General features: G+C 43.0%; 1 protein-coding gene across 2 annotated transcripts in view; it reads right to left on the bottom strand.

Moving 5' to 3' along the window:
- The window catches only part of APPL1 (adaptor protein, phosphotyrosine interacting with PH domain and leucine zipper 1), an 820,938-nt gene that overhangs the window by 239,238 nt on the left and 559,675 nt on the right, over nucleotides 1–22,025 (bottom strand). For both annotated transcript variants that reach the window (XM_069643674.1, XM_069643675.1), the window contains exons 17-18: nucleotides 3,920–4,094; nucleotides 2,668–2,704 (exon numbers count right to left, since the gene is read on the bottom strand). In XM_069643674.1, coding sequence (XP_069499775.1) covers nucleotides 2,668–2,704; nucleotides 3,920–4,094 — 212 coding nt within the window. The remainder of the gene's footprint in view (nucleotides 1–2,667; nucleotides 2,705–3,919; nucleotides 4,095–22,025) is intronic.

Here is a 22,025-nt window from a genome sequence, read left to right as displayed (position 1 = left end):
ACAGTTTCCTTATTTGGGTTTCGTGATTTATGTCAGCTTTGTCAAATGGGCATCTGGCACTTTGTGGCGTGGGCACGCAGCTCGTATTATGGTGGTGCTCCTATGGATAAATGATTGACCTCAGAAGTCTGTTGTCATAGGGTCCCTGTTTGCAGCAATGTGTAAAGACGCCCATCTCCTGATACACTCTTTGGTCCAATATGAATGCACACCAAATGCCTAGGTATATTCCACAATCCGGTGTGGTGAAGTCACTTTAGATGTTCGCCAAAGATGGTATCCAGTGGCCTCGTTTCCCTACATCCAGCCCTCTGGTGCAGGGTAATCAGAGTAGTTTGGCTTGCTCCCTGCCCAGCCAGCAGAGTCTAAACCATGAACGGAGTAGGCAACCAGGCCCTCGCTTCAGTTTATATCCCAGATTAAGTCGTGAGCCCTGCTACAGTGACCCGTCTGCACCGGTAGTGGCGGTCTCCGTCTCCTTGGTTATGTGGTGTCTTGTCTGAGGGGTAGGGACATCAAAGGGCACACTTATCAGGCAGCTGTTCTGCCCTTACGGTGTCCAGCGCAGGGCCGATTGACCTGTCGCACCGGGCGAAATTTGATTGCAGTTAGGTGCTATGTGTCGCAGACAGTGTTCATCACCCGGGGGGGTGTGGGGGCTGGAGGAGGATTTAGGGGGGTGACAGCAACGCATCGGGGGAGGCACTGTTCATGTGTTGTGACCTTATTGGTGCATGAGACCAACGTCCTCCCAGAGTGGAACAATTACCACGGATTGCTGCTGATGTGGCCCGATTTTGTTTGGCCACCCTCCGATGCAGGGCTGCCTGGATGTTCGTCTATCACCCCCAGATAGGTTAAATCCGTATAACTGGGGAGAATCAGGCCGCTCCCGCAGTCTCCAGTATCCCTTTGTAACTATGGCATGTGGGCCTGTGGGGGCTGATCTGCCGGTTTAAGCTGACTGGCTGCGTTATGCTGCTCCCTGGGGATTGGAATGTCAGGGGTACCACTCACCCTAGTATTGCCGCCCAGGGTGTTGCACACTCTCCTCTGAGCGCTCCTCTGAGTCTCCCTTGCCGGGTATGGGGGACTCGAACAGTATGCACAAAATAAAGGATTATAGGCCAAGGATGTTTGCCGGGGCTACTCTATCAGGTGCCATTTCTCGGCTGCTCAACAGCACCCCCTCCCTGATTGCGATTCTTAATAAGGCAATACTTTGGGTTGTATCCCATAAGAATGGAGTTGTTTTTTATAATTGTGTTTATATGATATAGAACGTCTTTCCCAAAGATTTATCTGGGCCTACTTGTATTTGAATAAACCTTTTACTTCAACAATACATAGTGTTTCTTTGGACCATATTTATGCTCCAATTTCTTTGTACCAAGCTACAGCCTTCTATCCCTCCTAAGATAAGCATGGCTGCTCTGTCCATGCTACCCATATTCTCAGATGGTACAGCCTTATACTAAGAGTGGAGGTTACATACAGCCTCAGATATGGTTTTTATGAAGTCTTGGTAGGACATCAGAAAAACTGTCCTAACAATTCCCAATACTGCTAGATGGTCATTTTTGCTAACCTTGTTACATCATGGCTCTGTGAGTCGATGATGTTCAATTTATTGGCCAATGCACTTAAGATGTGCTTAAATAGTGGCTTATGAATCCTACTAAACCCATCTTGTATAATAACTTGTTTAAGCTCATCCAGTGATTCATACATTGTCTTAATATGGCAAATTGATCCCACGGTTGGAGGGATTGGCAGAAACATTTGTAGGGCCATTTTAGAGGAACATAGTTAATCCAGAAATAGTAAGTAATTGTAGAATGGCAGCAGAGTCAGTCACTACCCCTTAAGTGCTAAACTGAAATTAAAAAGTCATCCTAAGAGAGATGGTTGGAACAGGGTGCAAAAATGCAAGATCCAAGCTACTAGCCATCCATCAAGTCACTCTCCTCCTCAATTCTATGTATACACACAGCACACCATTTCTTACAAGCCAAGAGTCAGATATCACTAGCCAATAAACGGTGGTGCAAAACTTGCTCCCTGGTTAGAACACATGAAGTACCAAAGGTGAGTGCTATCTTAAACAAGGGCTAAACAGAGCAGCCACACAGGTGAGTTAATGGAACCAAAACAACAAAAAAATGAATGAAAAGCTATAAGGTATGTGAGCTTTCAATGTATTGGGTTTACAAGCAATACAGCTTTTACAACCACTGACACAAAACTAATAAAAAATATGTCTGTGGCTCCAATACAATCAGTTGCACAATAAAAACGTAGGCACAATGAAACGGGCTTCACATAGTAGTCTGAAATGAACATTTGAACTCATAAAACATGAAGGCTAACATGTATTTTCCACTTGGTGTTTAGCATATTAACTAAATTAACTATCGTTGTGGTATCAGGAGAGGAATTCTCCTCTTCAACATTGTTCTGATATGTGGCTTTACAAGAAATATCAGAATTCCTGTTTACAGTTCACCGGTGTATCTTAATTCCAAGTGAATCAGAGAGAACCTCATGAGTTTGTGCCAATAATTCCAAACAACAATGCAGTGTAATTGAGCTATGTACAGTAACATTTAGTCGCTTGGATATACAGTATTGTAGACCCAACCTAAAACGTACGTAGTGGCTACTTACCCTTAGCCTTGTGACTTGTGTCTGAGGATCAATTAACCTGGATTTTCAAAACAAATGAAGAATGTGTCAGGGTATACACAGCACATCTAAAGAATATGAATACTACCTTTCACTCTGATGCCCACTCATCTGTCCACTTGGCATTCTTCCACCCGCCTGGACTGCCTGGAAGCTCCTATGCCATCTCCGGCAGTTATGGAACATCCTCTGCAACCCCACTACAGGTAAAAACTATCATGGGTCTGTCATTGGTTCTCTCCTATTCACACTCCACAGCTCATACCTGGGCAGACTTATCTCCTCCTTTCAATTTTTGTATCATCTTTATGCCATTGACATCCAAATCGTTCTCACTTTCTCTGTAGTTTTCTTCCTGCATCACTGACTGCCTACGTGCCATTCACCATTGGATGACACTTCGCTGAATGATGCTAATTTATGCAAAAACTGAAGCAATCTACCACCTGGCTTCTAGCACTTCATAGCTCTTCCACTCATCTTCCATTCTCCCCCTAGCCCCAATAGCTGCAGCCTATCCCCCCTGACTCTTAAACTGTATGTTCTCTTTTAAAGTGATATGCCTTACCTCTACCACTAAGGCTCCTAAGATTACCTTGAACATCTGTAAAATCTGCCCCTTTGGCTCCTTTCTATCTGTAAAATACTCAGATCTACCCTCTGTGTCTCACTAATCAACCCACACTCAGATCTCAAATATTCCAACAATTCTCTGCTCCCACTACTCCCTGCGCTGCCTCACACCTTTGTCGCTGCACCCTTCTTGACCAATTACCTGTGGCACACCCTACTCCTGACATTAAATCCACTCCCCACTATATCAGGCTACAAAACTGCCTATAAAAAGGCACCTGCCCTAATTCAAAGGAACACCTGAATTGTCATAAGAGGATGGGATTCCGGTGCAGAATACCATATACCTACTATATATTGTTGTATATGCTGCATATAAGAACAGGTATTTTTTTTACATAAACACCCAATTCTGTCATTCCTATTCTTTTTACATTTTAAATGTGTCTTTTCACTGTTGTTCCTTCTTGCTGTTATATTATCTCCTTTTACACTTGGTTAACATACATGCCATGCTACTCTGCTACACTTACACACAAATAAGGGCCCAGTCAGCCACATTTCCTAATTTACATACTTTCTTGTTCAACCTCATCTTGGAATTTAACTAACCACAAATACAAAATACAACATTTTCCAAGTAAAACAGCATCCAACTTACTTTAAACAATCGCACGTAACAACTAAATGTGATTCAGTCATCCTGAAAATATTATGGATGGCGCGTGCAGCTAGAATTTGGCGCATTGTTTCATAGACGATGTCTGAATTCTCCTCAGATTTCACTTCCATCGATCCAAGGAACCTTACAACAAACAACTGATGTAGAATGGAATCTAAAACACAACAAATAATTCCATAGATAAAACTGTACCTTGTGATAAGGGTAACCACATGATTAATCTCTGTTTAGAATCATTTTTAACATATTTCATTGTGCATCATTATTAGCACTTTGTAACAATGTCTTAAACAGTTTCATTTATAGTAAATTTTAATGCTCAACTTTTTTCCTTTTATTAACTGTACTAGCTCGGGAACAGGCTACAAAGGAAGTTTAGCTTTTTCCACTCTTGTCAGTACAAAAAATAGTTTTTTTTGTAAAAATAAGAGGAGATATCGTGCTTGCATTCGACCTGACAGCAATTATGTTCCTAATTAGTAATATTTGTGAAATACATGTATTGTTTGTAAGTAAAGTGATCCTGTATAGCTCATGTCTGCCATTTGTGGGCCTTGCTGCACATGGCTGTATAAGAAAAGAAACAGTAGTTTGTTAGTATGGTAGCAGAAGATGTAGATGCTATACCTCTTGTGTTGATGTGTGCAGTTCGGAAGTAACTGGGTCCTGTGTACCAGCATGCTTCTAAGGGTTTGGCAGACATGCTTGGTGTCAGGAAAGGTATTATTTTGCCACTTTCTTCCCGCAGATATCTATGGGATACCCTTTCATTTTGATTGGTTTGATACCTGTCCTGATTTTTTGGAGGCAAGTAAAGCTTTTTGCTTTGCTTTCCTTGCCCGTGTGCTCCTTCGTATGCGAGAACTAACTAGTCACTAAGAACATCAGTACTGAGAGATTATGACTCTCTGTGAATTTCTTGTATTGTCACAATTGCACACATCACCCAACAGTGAAGTGCAGTTAGGATATTTTGTATCCTTATATCTTTTCATAAAATGGCTTTTTGGTTACTTTCATAATGTACCTGGGTGGAAGCAGTTTACCGTTGTTTATACATTTTATTTGTGCACTTTTGCATTTACCGCAAATGGCTACTTGTTAAGATGGATTTCTGGAATATGGCTTAGTGTACAGAATTTTGGAGGCCACCTTAGTTATGATGAAGAGAGACCTCAGAGAGATTATCCAAAACTCAATCAAGGTAGAGTGAAGGTGCGGTCAATGCTTAGACTGAGCAGAGTACGAGTGGGGTCCGGGGCCGTCAATGAGTCCACACAGTATGGCACACAATAATTCAATTTAGACAGTCAGTTATAAAAATACAGATTCATTTTAAGCCTTATAAGCACACTGGAAAATGAATCTAACATTTAGTATTATCACACAATACTCTATCACAAAAATATATACAGTCACCATAGGTTCACTTAATACACATCACGTAACTTAAATCAGCAAAGCAGGTAAGTAATTTAGATGCAGTAAACGATGGGAAACAATCACAAGAACAATATCCTCACTTGAGAAGTCCAATCCCTAAGATGAATAGGGCCTTGTGCCCAAAAGTCACAACCCTTCTCACCAGTATGCGTTCTCTTAGAAAGGATTCAATGGATTTGTGGTGGTGATTCATTTCACACGCTTTTAAAAGTTATACAACAATTTACCAACAAAAGGGTAAGTGTTCTCCTTTCTTCCAGACTGAAGGCTAACCTAGAGGCAGGATACCATAGCTAGGTTTGGCGGCCAAATGTGAGTGGAATGGAGATAGGAGACAAAGGTTCTTGTTCCAACTGTTATCATAAGGATACAAGGGGTGGAGCGGGAGGGGACAAGCACGCTGATGCTTACTTACCCCCCCCCTGACTCCAATTTGCCCAGATGTCTGTGGATTGTCTGGGAGTCACTGGGGGCTCGATCTTGTGTGGTTGGTTTCAGTTGCGGTTTCAAGTATTTTTCTGGTCAGCTAGTAATGCAAGATGCAACCCCCGTCGGTGAAGGAATGCAAAAAGCCAATGAGGCAGGCCTCTTCAGGACGCTTCACTGGATGGAAGGAGGGTTCCAGCTTGGATCAGTTTGCAAGAGATGACAGGTGTCTTTTCAGTCGCAGGAACTGCTATAGGACACGTTCCTGTGAATATGCCTGAAATTCAGGCAGAAGGTGACTTCGGCATAGGCTGGTGACTGGCAAAGTTCCAGACTTCAATTTGGAACAGCGAAAGTTCTGGCAAGGTAGCCTGCGAGAGAGCTTGTCAGTCCACCGAGCAATGCAGGGACAGTTCCGAAGCCTCTGAAGGGCTGGATCCTCAAGAAGGTATCGAGACTAGTTGGTCACACTAGTCCATGGGCTGAAAAACCACTCGTGGCCTTTGGCGATCAGGAAAAGAAGTAGGGTTTCACCAGGCTGGACCTCTTCGGATCTTCAGCAGGCTGCTCTTCAAGGGTTTCTTGGCTCCAATGTAGATCTGAAGAATAGGTGCAGAGATTCTCCTTTTTAGCCATGATTCGAGTTGGAAGCAAGTCCCCACCAATGGTAAGGATCTGCACCATTCAAACTGCCAGAAGTTGTCCAATCAGGGACAACTAGGGTAAGGGTTGGCACAAAAGTATCCCCATTGCATTGCATTGTAAAATGCTGTGTGCAATGTTAAAAATAGAAGAATTCAAAGGTTAAACAATGTTTCTCAGTACTGATAGTCTGAAGGACTGATCAGTTTCCCCATAACATGAGAGCAAAAGGGAAGTGAATCTGAAGGCTTTACTTCCCTTCATTCCTTCAAAAAGTCAAGACAGGATCAGAAACAGAGCAAAAAGAATGGAGTTCCATAGAAAACGATGGAGGGAAAGTTGCAAAAAGAAATCCTTCCCTAACACTACTGAAGGTGGCTAGCACCCCAAGATGGCCGTGCCGCAAGGTTTTTCACTTGCTCTTTGGCCTTCTTCCTGCCTTCTCAGATCAGTAAATACCTTATATGGATATCCATTTCCCAGGGAAAGCTGTGGCTAACGTGGGCTATGGGGGTGTTGCTGCGTGTGGCAAGAGGAAGGGGGTCTGGGGCTGTAATCCCCATGCACATCCCTGGTGCCTGAATGCTGGGCAGAGGTTGTGGACACTGGTTAGCCATGATAGGATAGCCACTATCAGTTTGAATGGTGTAGATCCTTACCATTGGTGAGCTTGGGCATGCTCCCAGGCCAAATCTTGGATGAAAAGAAGACTACTGCAGCTATTTGACACATCATGGATAGTTGGAGCCAAGTCCTCCACGAAGAAGAGCAGCCTGCTTACGACCGGAAGACTGCCTCTTGCAGCTAACCAATATCGACTCCAGTGCTGTCCTGCTGAAGCCCATCTCCTCTGCGTGGTCTCAAGGCCCTCATTGGTGCTTTGACCCCTGGAACAGTGGGAACAACCAGTCTTTACCCCTGCTTGAGGATCCGTGCCTGTAGAGCCTTTGTGAATGTCTCTGGTCCAACCATGGACTGACCGTCACTCTCCTGAGCTACCTTGCTGCAGTCGTCACCGTTTCAAGTACATCCTTGGAACTTGGTGTATCTTCAGCTTATGGAACAAGACACCTGCCCCTGCATTGTCAGCCTGCTTTCCTGAACAGAGGCTGGGCCTGCTCCTTTGTTAGTCCCCTGAAAATCGCGTGTCACCACCTGGCCGTGGTGACTTCCGTTGCAACCCTCCATCAATCCCATAAGGTGGCCTGCACCCACAACCGCTGGACCATCCTCGACGGGACCAAGCACAGAAGAGTGTGTCCCCAATGGACACCCCGGAACACCAGCAGTTGTCTCAGGAAAAATGAGAGTCAGGGGGTAACTCTACATACATGTTCCTTTCCCCCCTCTGTTCTCCATAAGTCTACTTAAATCACTCTTTCCTGACTTCGGTCGTTGGAGGCCGGAAGCTGTTTTATGATCATCATAAAGTGTTTCTAAGGATCTAATTCACTGGTCACTGAATAAAATGCTATTCTATTTCTGCTAATGGTGAATTTATGTACCTGTTTTATGAGGGTTGTGTGTGAGAATATTTGACTGAAGATTTTACCTGCTTAGTTGTGATCTAAAGGCCTAATAATTGCATTTTCAAACGTACCTGTCTAACTGAAATTATTTATGTTGCTCTGTGTGGACTCATTGTAGCCCTAGACCACTCTCACAACTTTCCTGAGACTAAGGGCCTCATCATGAGTTGGGCGCTAACCCCGCAGTATTACAGCCGGGGCTATTAGCCCTACCGCCAAATCCCCCGGCACTATTAGCGCTGGATCACAGGTTTGGCGGAACGGTAAATCCCCATTGGGCCCATTCGGGAATTTCCCCATTCCCCATTGGGCACAATGGGGAATGTTCGGCACTATTACCACCGGCAATAATAGCACCGTAAATTGGCAAAATCGCAGCGGATTGACCCCCAGCTCAGAGCTGGGGGTAAATCCGCCAAGCCCATGATTTGGCGGACCCTTAAATGAGGCGGTAATAGCGTTACAGCTGCATTTAAGGGTTACTGCCAAACTCGTGATGAGGCAGTAAGTCTTGTCACTCTACTAGCTTACCTTAGTTATTGTTTATTTATTGGATATTTGTATGGAGCCTATACACAAGTGTTTCCAGGCATTTCCTTGATTGGGTTTGGCTAACCACGGAGTATCCTCCCTGTTCACCATAAAAGGGTGAGCTCCCAAAATCCTCCCCCCAGGGCTGATTTTGGAAATCCATCTGAACAGTTGGTGATATATTATCCATGAGGGAAACCCCAAGGACTGAGTGGCTAAACATGCTTTAGCTATGGTACCTGCTGATGAGGGTGAATGTGAAAGTACTAAAGAAGGGAGCTTAGTCATAGCTTGCTAATTGTTTGTTTGTTTTTTTGTTTATTCACTTATTACACGCTCCAGACCTGGAGGTAATAGGACGTGACAGTATGAGAATGCAAGGCTTACATAGTTATACAGTATACAGATATATACACATATGATAAAGGCTTCTGTAGTTACAAAGCATAATTTGATGTGCGAGTGACAGCTATATTGTTACAGTAATATAAAATGTACAAATATAAAAATTACAGAATAATTCACTCTGTGGAACACTTAGACTCGCAGGTAAAGTAGTTTACATATGAGTTTCAACAATATATAATGTTCAGATGTACAAATTACAGAATGTTACACTCAATAGAGTGTTTGGACTCGCAGGTAAAATAGATTACACGAGTTTCAAGTGGTAACATAAAGTTAAGTAGGGCTAATGGGTTAGAGGGAATAAGTGACTCCACACAGCCAGAAGCGGTAGGAAGCTATGGCCCAGACGAGATGATGTGTTTTACGACATTTTTCCTAAAGAGTAGTTAAGGTTGGTCAGTTTGCAGGTCTTGTGGAAGTAAGTTCCATGATTTTGCCGCCTTTACAGGGAAGCTATTACCACCAATGGTGGTGAGCCTATATCTAGGTATAGCCAGGCAATTAATATTACCAGCTCTAGTTGGTCTGGGAGAGATTCTTCTCTGAAATGTATCTGTAAGGTAGCTAGGGGCAGCGTTGTTGAGAGCTTTATGAGTCAGAGACAACGTCTTTAACTGTAATCTATTGCCCGTAGACAGCCATTTATGTTGGCGTCTAAGGGAGGAAATATGAGTTCTTTTATTTATGCCTAAGGTTGATCTTAAGGCATTATTTTGTAATATCTGGAGCTTCTGGATAGGCGTTTTATTGGCACCACTATATAGGGCATTACAATAGTCAATTCTAAAGAGTATTAAGGCTCTGGCCAGGATCAAACAACTATCATCAGAGAGGAATGGTTTGCCCGCTCTTAGCAACTTGCAAGTGTAAGCCGTGGATGAAGTTAGGGATTTTATATGTTTGTCAAAAGACAGTGTGTAATCCAAGTAGAAGCCAATGGTTTTTACCTCCTTGGAGACTTAATTGGTATTCCAGTCGATATTAAATGAGGAAAACTCCTTTCCTAGTTTTTTGATGTTGGCCTGTGATCCCAAAATTAACAACTCAGTCGTATCGTCATTCAAACATAGGCCATGAGTGGCCATCCATGCTTGGATGATAAGATATACCTTGTTCACCAACTCTGTGTCGTTCCTATGATCCCCAGAAAGCGGGAGGAGAATCTGAGTGTTGTCTGCATAGTTTGTGTAGGTGACACCCAGATGGTCCAGATCATCGAACAGGGGTTTGGTGAAGATATTGTAGAGGGTTGGCAAGACACAAGAGCCCTGAGGAACACCGCACAGAATAGGGGTCGGGTCAGTAGCTGCTGAGGGTGAGAAGACTCTCACAGTGCTCTCACTCAGGAAGGATTCAATCCATCTGATAGCCTCCGGGGAGAAATGGGCGGCAGAGTCAAGGTGTCTGCAGAGGACCTTATGGTCAACCAGATCAAATGCGGCTGAGAGATCAAGTAAGAGCAGAAGTGCTGTCCTCCCTTTGTCTCTCAGCTCGTCTATTTGGGATTTTAAGTCGATTAAGGCTGTTTCCGTTCCGTGTAATGGGCGGAAGCCAGATTGTCTAATGCCTAGAAGTTTATGCAATTCAAGGCGTTTTTGAATTTGATTGTAGGCAGCTTTGTCCAATATTTTGAGTAAGAATGCAACCGTGTTAATGGGGCGGTAATTAGTGGGGATGAGAGGATCTAATGTCTGTTTCTTGAGGAAAGGGAGCAGCCAAGATTGTTTAAGATTGGCAGGGATAGTGCCTGAGGCAAAGGAGGCGTTAATCAGTTTAGTAATGAATGGAAATCATTCTCTGGCAGCATCTTTTATTAGTTGTGCTGGGAAAATGTCACCTTTGCAGTTAGAGGGCTTCAGTGACCAGATTATTTTTTCAACGTCCAAAGTAGACATTTTGGAGAAGTGGAATATATTATTGTGTGCCATTAGTGATACACTGGGCAGAGGGTTTTTAGGCGAGTACTGTAGATTCAGTACTACTTTGTTTTGCTGAAATGTCTTCTTTGCTATTGGCTAGCGCATGTTGGATGTCTGCACACCAAGATTTGTCTTTGGTACAGATATCAGGTATAGCTATTGGAGACTCTAGTTCTTTTAGTATGGAGAAAAGTTATTTCATACTAGAATTAGATTTGGCAATACGCTCATCATAGGAGTTACGTTTGGCCCCGCAAACTTCCTTCTTGTAATGCGAGGAAAGTGAGGTTATTTTGGCTTTGTTCTCCTTGGAAAGGCAAAGTCTCCAATTGGTTTCACTCTTTCTTTTCAAAATGTGAAGGTCTTTAAATTGTGGTGTAAACCATTTGTTTAAGTGGGCTGTTGGTTTGATGATTCTTAATTTGAGAGGGGCAATATTGTCTAGTGTGTTGAGCATAATGTTATTATATTCATGAACTAGAGTACTGGGGTCAAGATTTTCAGACAGTGCGTTAAGAGTGGGGAGGATAGCAGGGATTACTTTCTCAACTGTAATGCTTTTTTTATTTCTGGTAAGGCAGGGTGGCACTAATGGGGGAGCTAGTGGAGTGGGTCTTGTGGTGGATAGGTAGAAGGACACCAGTGAGTGGTCTGTCCATGAGAGAGGCAGGATAGATGAGATGGTAACTGTGCAATTATAATCCGCTATCCAATCCAGAATTCTCCCTTTTAGGTGAGTAGGTTTATTAACTTTTTGAGACAGTCCTAGTGAACTGATTCTATTAACTATATCTGTAGCGTTTTTGTCCATTTGGTCATTGAAACCTATGTTAAAGCCCCCTAATAGGAGTAACTAGGAGGACGGTTTAAGGTTGTTCATGAGTAAGTTGTGCATCTCCTCCTCGAAGTTGCCAAGTAGACCAGGCGGTCTATATATTAAGTGGATAGTGAGAGTTCGTGAGTTATTTATCTGCAATTTAGCAGACAGAATTTCACATGATTGTAGGGGCTAGTCTTAGGGAGAGACATGTTTTAGAAATGATGGCAATGCCACCACCTCGGGCACCGTCTCAATCTTGTCCAACTATTGTGTATCCATCCGGGATAGCTAGCATGAGTGAGGGTCCTGCTGCTTTGTGAATCCATGTTTCCGTAATTGCAAGGAAATCCAGGTTGCCTTCTGTAATAAGGTCAGCTATGTCGGTGGCATGGGCGACGAGCGATCTTACATTGAGAAGCGCTCCTATGAGGGAGGGGGGGGAGGTCTCACTAGCTTCTTTGACTAGGATAGGTTTGGCTGTATTATTATCCTCACGTAGCTTGTACTTGTGATTGTTGGTCTGGGGGACATGTTAGAGATGGACAAAGGTGGAGATCGCTTGGAATGGCTAGGTTTCAGACTAGGCTTGTAGTTAGTTTTCAGGTTGGTAGGCGGTAGGGATCTTCTCAATGGTTCATGTAGTTTGGTTAATCTGGCACAGAGTCTAATGTTTCGATTGGCCGTGGCACAAGGTAGAGAAGCATAAGTTACTGTCTCTGAGGCACTAGGGAAATTATTTGTTACTGTATTTGTCAATGTAGGCAGACTAGGGTCTGAGATAGGTACTAGCGGGTGCTGAGCGAAGTATACTTGGCTTCTGGTGCCGATGTGTGTAGTGGCAGCCATTGTGCAGAGCAGTATTGCTAAAGTTAACATCTTTCCCAGTTAGATTATCAAGGATATGACATTACTCATGGAGGTACCTAGGCAAGGTTACAACTATGCATCACCAAAAATGGCTCCACTAAACAGCATAAGAATAGGAGTACCTATTAGTCAACTAGTCGCTTAGGCCTAAGCATAGTTGAGCAGCGAAAGTAAGGCAGTGTTGGTAAGGCATCTAGACAATAGTACCATTATCAGTGGCCACTTAAACAGCATTACTACAATAGAGCCAGTCAAACAACTGGGCACCTGAGCAGTAGCAATGCAATGACATGCATAGCAGTGGTATCAAAATAAGTCAATACAGTAGGGCACCCAGACTGAATCATCATATGGGCAGCAATGGTAGGCAAGAGAGGGCAAAAGAAGATAGTACAGAGGCCTGTTATAACTGGGTATATGAGACAACTGTGTAAGATTAGGGTTAGCAAATTAACAATTAACTGTGATACACCAGTGTAGAGGGCATTTACAAGTTTAGGCAGGATCACAGTTATGTAGCCATGGAGAACATATTAAGTCAATGCTGGTAAAGCGTCCAGGCTAAAACACAATATGGGCAGCAGTAGTGGTCCAGTAATCCGAAAATACATTAGACAGCTAGGCAAGGGTTGCCTCCGTACAGGCAGAATATAGCAGTACTAGTTATAAGTGTAGGCAGGATTGAGGCTGGCAATGTGATCAACACCAATATGAGAATACACGTAAGGCATATGGGTGAGATCATAATTAATTGGCTGAATATATTGCATATATAATACTACGTGGTTGAACAGCAGGGTCAGACAGCAATGAAACAGGCAAGCAGTGAACAGCTTTAAATGGCAAATAACATTGGAAGTAGAAAATGTCGATTAGTCTACTCGGGGCCGCAGTGTGAAAGGCACTCTTACGGAACAGGCAGCGCGGCGAGGTTACAATTATGGTTGGGCCAGTGGGTAGCAACAGTAATGGGCTGCTTACCCTAGTGTATGAGTCAAAAAATGTACAGAGTCTTCCGGTCAGCTCTACGGAGGTGCAGGGGTCCTGGCACTCGGCACTTCTGGCTCCTGACAGGCTCACGACAGGAGGAAGCCTTTGAAGTGTGCCTTCAGTTGTGGGCCGGCTTAAACGCCTGCCGGCTTACAATTGGCCACTAAGTAGTGGCTTCTAGCCAATCAGGATTGGATACTGGGCCTGGTATGTTTCCTCATGTGGAAACCAGGTACAATATTGCGGGCGGCCATTTTTAAGTAGCAAAGGTCCTCGTGGTCTCCAATGGCGGCAGTTGCACTCCGGAGTACTGGAGGCAAGTGGAATAAAAACTAGTGGCATTAACCACAAGCTGGTTATGGTGGCAAAATGTAGAGTGGTATTGGTCATGTGGTATTGACTAGGCCAGTAGAGGATGTCTATGGGGATATCTGAATGTAGTGTAGGTTCTAGGATGAGACTGTTCGGGGGGTAGGTTAGTCAAGGCGAGTATACAAACTGGGTACAAGTGATAGAGGAAGAAGAATAAGTTTTGGGCATTATCCAGGAGTGAGAGGTAGCATGATCCTGCTGGTGAAGCTAACTTAAGCAATGTGTCAGATGTTTGCAGGTGATACGAGTTTGATTTCCTTCTAGCTGTATGGAAACAGACCCAAGTGGGTCTGTTTCAGATCGGCTGATGAGTAGAATGCACAAGGGCTACCAGTAAACGCGCCTTTAGTGGGGTGAGGTTGAGGCAAGTAGGTTTCTAGTTCGGTGGTGTTTGACTCGTTAAAAGGTTGGATAAAAAGTAAAAAGGCAGGTTTTTCTAAAGGTTAGGTGGTCATCTTCTGAATGTAGTCGTTTGGTTAGGGTGTTCCAGAGTTTGGATGCAAAGAGAGAGAGAAAGTGGAGCCTCCATGCCATTTCCATTTGAAGTCGTATTCAACCTATTTTTTCACCGTCTCTATGCCGTCACTTTATTAATTTGATACAGACGCCCATGTCGCCAGGGACTGCTGTTTGTGTAGTACATTCGCAAGCTTCCTTGCGTATGGGGCTCAAACTGAACGAGATCTGCGGCGAGATTCCTCCAGTATTGGAACAAGAAAAAAGACTTCGGCGTTTCCAAATATACTGTCATTTGGAAGTGAAGGTTCCAAGACAAGAATTTAGTTGACAATTAGGTCATGGGATTCTAGCAGTGGATAATCTTTTAATTCCCCTGTCCTGATGAAGGCCATCACACACAAGGGGAGCAACATATAGTTGGCTCTATAACACCGAAACACAATGTGTCGCCATTTTTAATTCTCTATGTGAGCAATATATGTACACTGTGAATTATTGTCTGTTTATTAATGATACACCACCAATATGTATTCTGGATATCATTTTGAACATTTTGATATGCCATTTTGGCACGTTTGTAGTTTGTATCTAATTAAGTGTTGTCTTTCTCATTTCCATGTATTTTTTAACGGATCTGTATTAAATAAACATGATAAAACTAGTTGTGGTGACCGCTCACAAGATTCAACGCTCTAACCATTAATTGTTCATCCTCCCATGATCCTGATCAAGTGAGATTTATATATATCTTAGCCAGGGAAAACATTTGGGGCTAGATGGTAGCACACTGCAGTTCACGAGTTCTGTTCTGGATGGGCTGAGATTAAGTTAAGCCGCATAGTGGCCCTACGAGAGGGCAAGGCAGATGTTGAGGTTGGTTGTGTGCTTTGGTGGGTTACTGGCAGGGTTTGTAAACAGTTAACATATCATCTTAAGCAAAGAGGGGCCTGTGTTGCTGCTGCGGTTCTGGGGATGGGAAGCAGGGAGCCGGTGGGGAGTTATTTGTTAAAGAGAAGATGCGATAGGCTGAAGCCTTGGGGCATTCTGCATGTAAGGTAGAGAGAAGGTGATCTAAAAGGAGCCATGACTATGGTTTCTGTTCTTCCTGCCATGAAGGATGCAGTCCATCATTTGGTAATTCCCTTTCCCAAACTATTCTCTAGTCTTCTTAGTTGCATCTTGTGGCTGATTATGTCAAATGCAGCAGAAATGTTGTGTAGGATGAGTGCAGTTGTTACCCTCGTTTTTAACATGTTCCAGATGGACCAAATTGCATAGAGGAATCAGTAAATATTGTTTCCCCAGTTTGATTGTTTGGTTTAAATACAACCTTATGACATATACTTACAAATTTCCCTCAAACTTAAGGTGGTTATCTATTGCAACTATAATAAAACCTGTACATTGCTAAGAATCCATGAGATTTGGTATGCCAACATCAGTTGTGCTGGAAATTCGTAATTAGACACAACATTATTAAAATACATCCCTTTTAGTTTGGGCTATTATATGTTGCTTGAGACACCCATTAGTCCAAACTATTGCAATAGAGTACAGATAGGGAGGAATGCCATATGAGGAGGGACACAGTCTATAGGTGTTGTTTGTTTATGAGCCCACCCATTGACTGCCCACAGCCATGCTAATCCTTATGGCCACTCCCGCCCATTCCTGCCTCTCCCATCCCAAAAGTCCTCCTCGTGGGATCTCTTTGAGCTCACTTAAAACAAGCCTTACCATCAGACTTTGCACTCAAGTACCTGCCAGGGATTTTTCAAAGCAGTCATCCTAGAGTTAATGACTTAATTGGAGCTGTTGGTGTAATAAAAACATCATAGCATGCCTGCCTTCAGCCACTCTATTTGCAAGTACCCTGTGTGTCCTTCACCGAAGTCCTGTTCAAAAGCCCAACTAACCAGGGCTGGAAAAGCATTGGCTGTATGGAATGGATAATGTATGCTGACCAGATGGAGGAGGAATGCACAGTGAAAATCTTTTTTTCTGCTCTGTGCCCCTGTCCGTATTGTGTCGGCTTAAGAATTGAACTGAGCTGTAAATCCTTACACCTCCATTGAACCATAAATACCAACATTAGTCTTTCAATTCGGGAGATGGTTTTAACTTTTCAAAATTTAAACCAGGACTGTATTAAAGTCTCTGGAATTGATTGGAGAAGGTTGACATGTATGTTTAACGCACTGCCTGCATTTAAATTTAGGCAATGTGTGCTTTGAGTCGAGAGTCAAAAAGCTTTAATTAAAACACTGGAGCAGCCAGATAAAAGACAGCAGCGTTTGGCCCTTCCTGTTCTACTGTGTTTCAAAGTGGAGTTAACCATGACAGCATACAGTTTTCTGCTGGAGGAGCGAACTTAACCCTGGTGACTATCATTTGTTTTAATCTCGCTTCTCCCTTTGTTATTGCAGCCATAGTAACTGTCTTGGAACACTGTCCTCGTGTGCAGCGAGCTCCAGAACTTGGGGTGACAGCTACACCATCCTCTTCCTGCACGCCCTAATTAGTTACTGCAGGCGACCGAGTTTTGGACGTTCAGGTAAGTCTAGGTCTAGTCTTGCTAAGTCTAGGTCTAAGTCTAGTCTAGTCTAGTCTAGCTCCAGTATCAACTCTTGTCTGCAGGCCTTTTATACTTTCAGTGTTACTGTAATTTTTTAACATCCTTGGAAACATTTCCCCTTCCATTCGTGGATGGTAAATCATGCCTGGTTTTGTTTTTTTTCATCCTCACAGTTGTAGTACTGTATATGGGAAAATCTGACTACACGTCCCAAAGTAAAAATAATGACAGGACTTGCATTGGATCGCTTCATTCTGAGTGTTGTAGTACTAGATAGTACTTTTGTTTTTCTACGCCACTATGTGAAATGTCGTCAGGCCGAGTACGATAGTTAATTTCACATCCTTACTGTTCATGGCCTGTAAGAATGTCATTGTATTTTCCCTTTAAGCGCTTTTAAACACATTGTGTATAGGCGCTATATAAATAAACTATCATATCATATGGGGAAAACACGTCACAGAATGCAAAGTAAAAAAAAGACTAAACTTGCATTTCCCGAATCCAAAATGGAATGGGGCATGCAGGATTGTGAGATTAACATACCAGCAATTTACAGCAGCTCTTTCTTGTTTGGTTGGTGATCTACCCATTTGAGGAAACATCAAGGAACAGACAAAACGGTATCTTGTCATTGCATCTAAAACCATTGCATCTAATGCCATTCCATCAAATGTTTTCCATCTAAAAAATGTCCATCTAGTGCATATGTATGGGGGGTAAAGGGTTAATTTTTGTTCAGGTGCATTTTCAATGGAAAACAATTGGGTTTTTTTTACCCCCCAAAAAATAGGAAAGAAAATACATTGGATTGGAATGGTTTTAGATGAAATGACCATAAACCATCAGGGAACTATGAATTGACTCCTATCCGCTCCTGCAAAGCACGCATTGACTGAAAACACCAAATCATAGTCACAGAGAACTCGCAGCAATTTGGGTTACTTTGTTATACTGTGTTTTTCAGAATATGTAAGCGGAGTGCCCGTATTCCATGTGGCAGCTGTGAAGGTGTCTAGGGGTCCAGACCCAGGAAGGTGGGTGGAACATGCTCATGCTGCTTTTGCATCCTCTGCAGCACAAGGGGTTCGATATATTTCACTTATGACCAGATAGAAGAATGCCTGGGGTGAGAGTTCACTTATGACCAAAGCCGGATCCTACTCCATACATTTGTTCCTGGATTGTACACCCGGAATAACTCAAACACATCTGTAGTATTGCTATAAATGTCAGCATTCCCCAGTCTATTCGGGAAACAAATATTGTGTTCTGTGCTTTTAATTGGCATTATGTGGCTCTTGTAGTCCTGGATTTTCCCATTGTAGATGCAGGTCTACAAGTACCAGAAAGCAAAGTAAAAATAGGACTAGATTAGTGACTCCCGAATTGAATGAGCCATGTGGACATGTATGTACCGATTACCGGAAATCCATATCCATCTGCCAGACGTAGGCTTTATAGTACAAACCACTGGTATTACATCCTTTTATGCAATTTGTTCAGTTGAACTAAAAACATATAACATGACATATGAGTTCTCATCTGCCATTGGTACGACCTTGAGGCACTTTGACCAGTCTGTATATGTCCGTTTGCACAGTTCTGGGTTTCTAAAAGATTGTATGTAGCCTGCCATTGCAAAATAAACATCATTCAGTAAGGCATGGCAAAGTGATAAACCTTTCACACTTATGTTATGAAGATAGGAACATTGCAATCACAATACTATTGCCTGTCTAACTGTCTAACTGTCTATCCATTATTGGTATCTGTCGGCATGTTAGTACTGATGTTTTTTACAGTGTGCGGTTGAAGTGTCAGAAGAGTCCAAGGGCGAAAAAAAATCAGAAAGCAGACCCTTGCAATTAATTACAGAATCTGGCCAAGAATACATGCCATGGCATAGTCACTTGGGAAAGCATTAAATAGTGTAAAATAGTTTATCAAGGCAAATCATGGCATAACAAGGCGCAGTAAGTAAAAACGTGGTGCGATATATTTTTGACATCACTGCATGATCAAAGACATTGTTACAGCATAACATTGCATGCAAACTGGCATGACGCTTCAACAACAAAGTGGTCCTACCATTGTCGGTATCTCCCAGAATATAAATACGGCGGTGCATGGTTGCAGTGTGTTGAGTAATTGACAATATGCTAATCAGTGCATGTCTTGTTGCTCTATATTGTAACACCATACCAGGCTGAATGTTGCTGTGTCAATGAGTTGTGGTGGGCTCGTGGAGGGGTCCCCTGGCTAGTTGATTACAAACTGCTGGTTTACAATTCATGCTTGCAAATAACTTATGCCTATAATCGTAGCCTGATCTAGGAGAACTGTGCATTGTATTTCATCACACTGTGGTAAATCAAAATGCAACATACTGCATCGTTGCACAACAAATTAATGCAATATAGGGCGGTGATGCACATGAATTGCATGCATAGTTTCACTAATATGTCTATATCTCATGTGCAGGTTTTCCTTTTTTATTTTTTTTTAAACAAGAATGTAAAAAACATCTGGTCCTGTTAAGATGATTGCCTTATCAAGGTAACTCTTGCCTGTTTGCTTTCAAGACCACCTGTGCCTTTTCCTCCAGCAGTAATGAGATGACACCGATTAGTAGACCGTCATCTTGTGAGATAGGTCTAGAACACCTATTATTCAGGGTAAGTAAAAGTGATTAATAGGCAACATATAAAAGATATTGTGTAATGTTAGGACTTTGCAATCCTCATCCATTGCTTACAGGCACCTATCACTTAGCAGCTTCTCAGCTGTGTAAAAAGTAGCCCCTGTTCAGTTTTGGCTATTAGTGGTACAGATATAAGGGAGATCACATTTGAGGAGGGGCACACAGCTTGTGGGTTTTTGGTTATTTACCAACTCATTGACTGCCTATAAATGCTAATCCCTATATCCATTCCCAGCTACTACCTCCCCGTTACAACCCAAAACACATTCTCCTGAGATCGGAGTTAGCTTTATCTTCAAGAAACTTTACTGTTCCTGTGCATTTCTAAGTAGTCTGTTGAGGGTTAAAAGCTTAATATTAGTTCTAAACATGCTACTGGTGGAACGCCAAGTCCTAAATGTGCTACTGGTGTACAAAGATGTCATAACCATGTGTATCTTTCGCCACTTCATTTATATCTGTTGCTTGCACTGAAGTCCTGGTCAAAACAAGCATTGACAAAGCCAACTGTTTTGGCTTCTGTATAGGTACTGCTCTCTTATGCCCAGGTAATCCCACCATTTTCCAGCAGTTGCCATCTTATTGCCAGGTAGTAAAATTACAGCAGTGCCTTGCAAATGCCTATCCGATGCCTACACACAAAGCCCTAACTGTTGGCTTTGCCAGTGCTTGTTGTTTATTGAGATTTATTAAGCCCCTTTGCCAAGGTGCTATACACTGAACAAGGCTGATACAAAAAAAAGACATGGTGAATCCAATAACAAACGGCATGGGGATGGGTTAAAGAAGTGAGGACAGAATATGGGCTATAATGCAGGAACGAAATCGATGTAGAGAGGGCGAGGTGCGGCTATCAGGTAGTAGTGTGTTCCAATATTTGGGGGCTAGCAAAGAGAAGGAGGAATTACTTACTGTTAATGTTCTTTCTATGGATTCTTCTCCCAGAGATTCCTCATCAGATGGATATCCATTTCAGAGTCAGCCGTTCAGAAACCTTTTCAAAAGGGGCGTAGCACGACTCGACAGTCAATCCCTCTTGAATTGGTCTTGCCACTCGCTGGCTCCGGATGTGACGTCGGCCGCCATATATACATTGTCACCATGCCCCTGTGCCTCAGTTCCCCACCTTACTCCCCACGACCCCGCGCTCAGCAGCCACAGAGGAAGAATCCATAGGATTCGGGCTGCAATGAGGCAAAGAAATAATTTTGTTTTAGGTACAAGGCTGTACTGAAAGTCATTGACTGACAGCATTCTAACAGTAAGGCATGAAATGTGTCTAATATATAACTACTATAATCCCGTCTCAGTAGAAGAGGACAACCAAAATAGACTGCAGACCACTTGCGGCCAGATGGGAGGGTGATGAGGAATCTGCAGGAGAAGAATCCATAAAAAGAAAATTACCGTTAAGTAATGTCTCCTTCAATGGATTGCATTCTCCTGGAGATTCCTCATCAGCTAGACTCCCAATAGACTCAGATAGACAGCGTGCAGAGGTGGGAAGAAAGCCCTTAGATAAGGAAGCTCTGCAAAACCAGTCAGCGAATCTGTCATCTGATCCACATGCTACATCCAGGCAGCAATGCTTGGTGAACGTGTGGAGTGACGACCAAGTCACTGCTCGACATATTCCCTTTCTGGTACACCACTCTGCAATGTAGATGCTGCTGCCATACCCCTAGTGGAATGTTACCTGATGCCTGGTGGCAAGGCTTTACACCTACTCTCTGATAAAGTTCTGCAATGCAGAGTTATCCACCTAGAGATTGTCTGTTTGGACACAGGCAGAACGTTCTGGATCAAGAGAAAGCCACAGATAGTTGGTCAGCACGCCTCAATTCCGAAGTTCTAGCCACATAAAAACACAGAGCCCTCTTCGGGCCCAGTTTGTGTAGTGTGGCCAGTCAGAAGGAGGACGCAGACGCACGGAGGACATTTTCACCATATCTTTACTAAAGAATAAGGCCCATCTTTCCCCATAGCTATGGGGTGTTCCCTACCTACTTTACTAAAGTGCTCGTCAGTCATCAGTGAATGTCCAAAAGGAATAAGGCTTCTGTGTAAAATTAATCCTTACTGACCCTACCACTAGCTTTATCAACTAAGGCCAGTCGAATGATTTCCTTCTGCTGATGGTTGTACTTTGGCACTTGTCTTCCCTTCTTTTATAGTTCTTGTTAATGTGGAATTTTAAAATAGTCTCTCGTTATCCTTTGCATAAGTCCCTGAAACTCCCTTATGCAACTGGTAGTCTTTCTCTCCTCTTTAGTATGGGTTTTCCTTACCTGAATCTGTCATTCTATTTTAGAGAGTTCTGGATATTATTGTCTAGTGCCTTCTCCCCTGGGGCTGTGGCTTTCCAAATAATCTTTTAAATTTGTTTTTAATTGCTACATG

The sequence above is a fragment of the Ambystoma mexicanum genome, chromosome 2p (assembly GCF_040938575.1).
Source record: "Ambystoma mexicanum isolate Mex_15411 chromosome 2p, UKY_AmexF1_1, whole genome shotgun sequence".
Classification (NCBI taxonomy): Eukaryota; Metazoa; Chordata; class Amphibia; order Caudata; family Ambystomatidae; genus Ambystoma; species Ambystoma mexicanum.
This window is presented reverse-complemented; position numbering and strand designations above follow the sequence as displayed.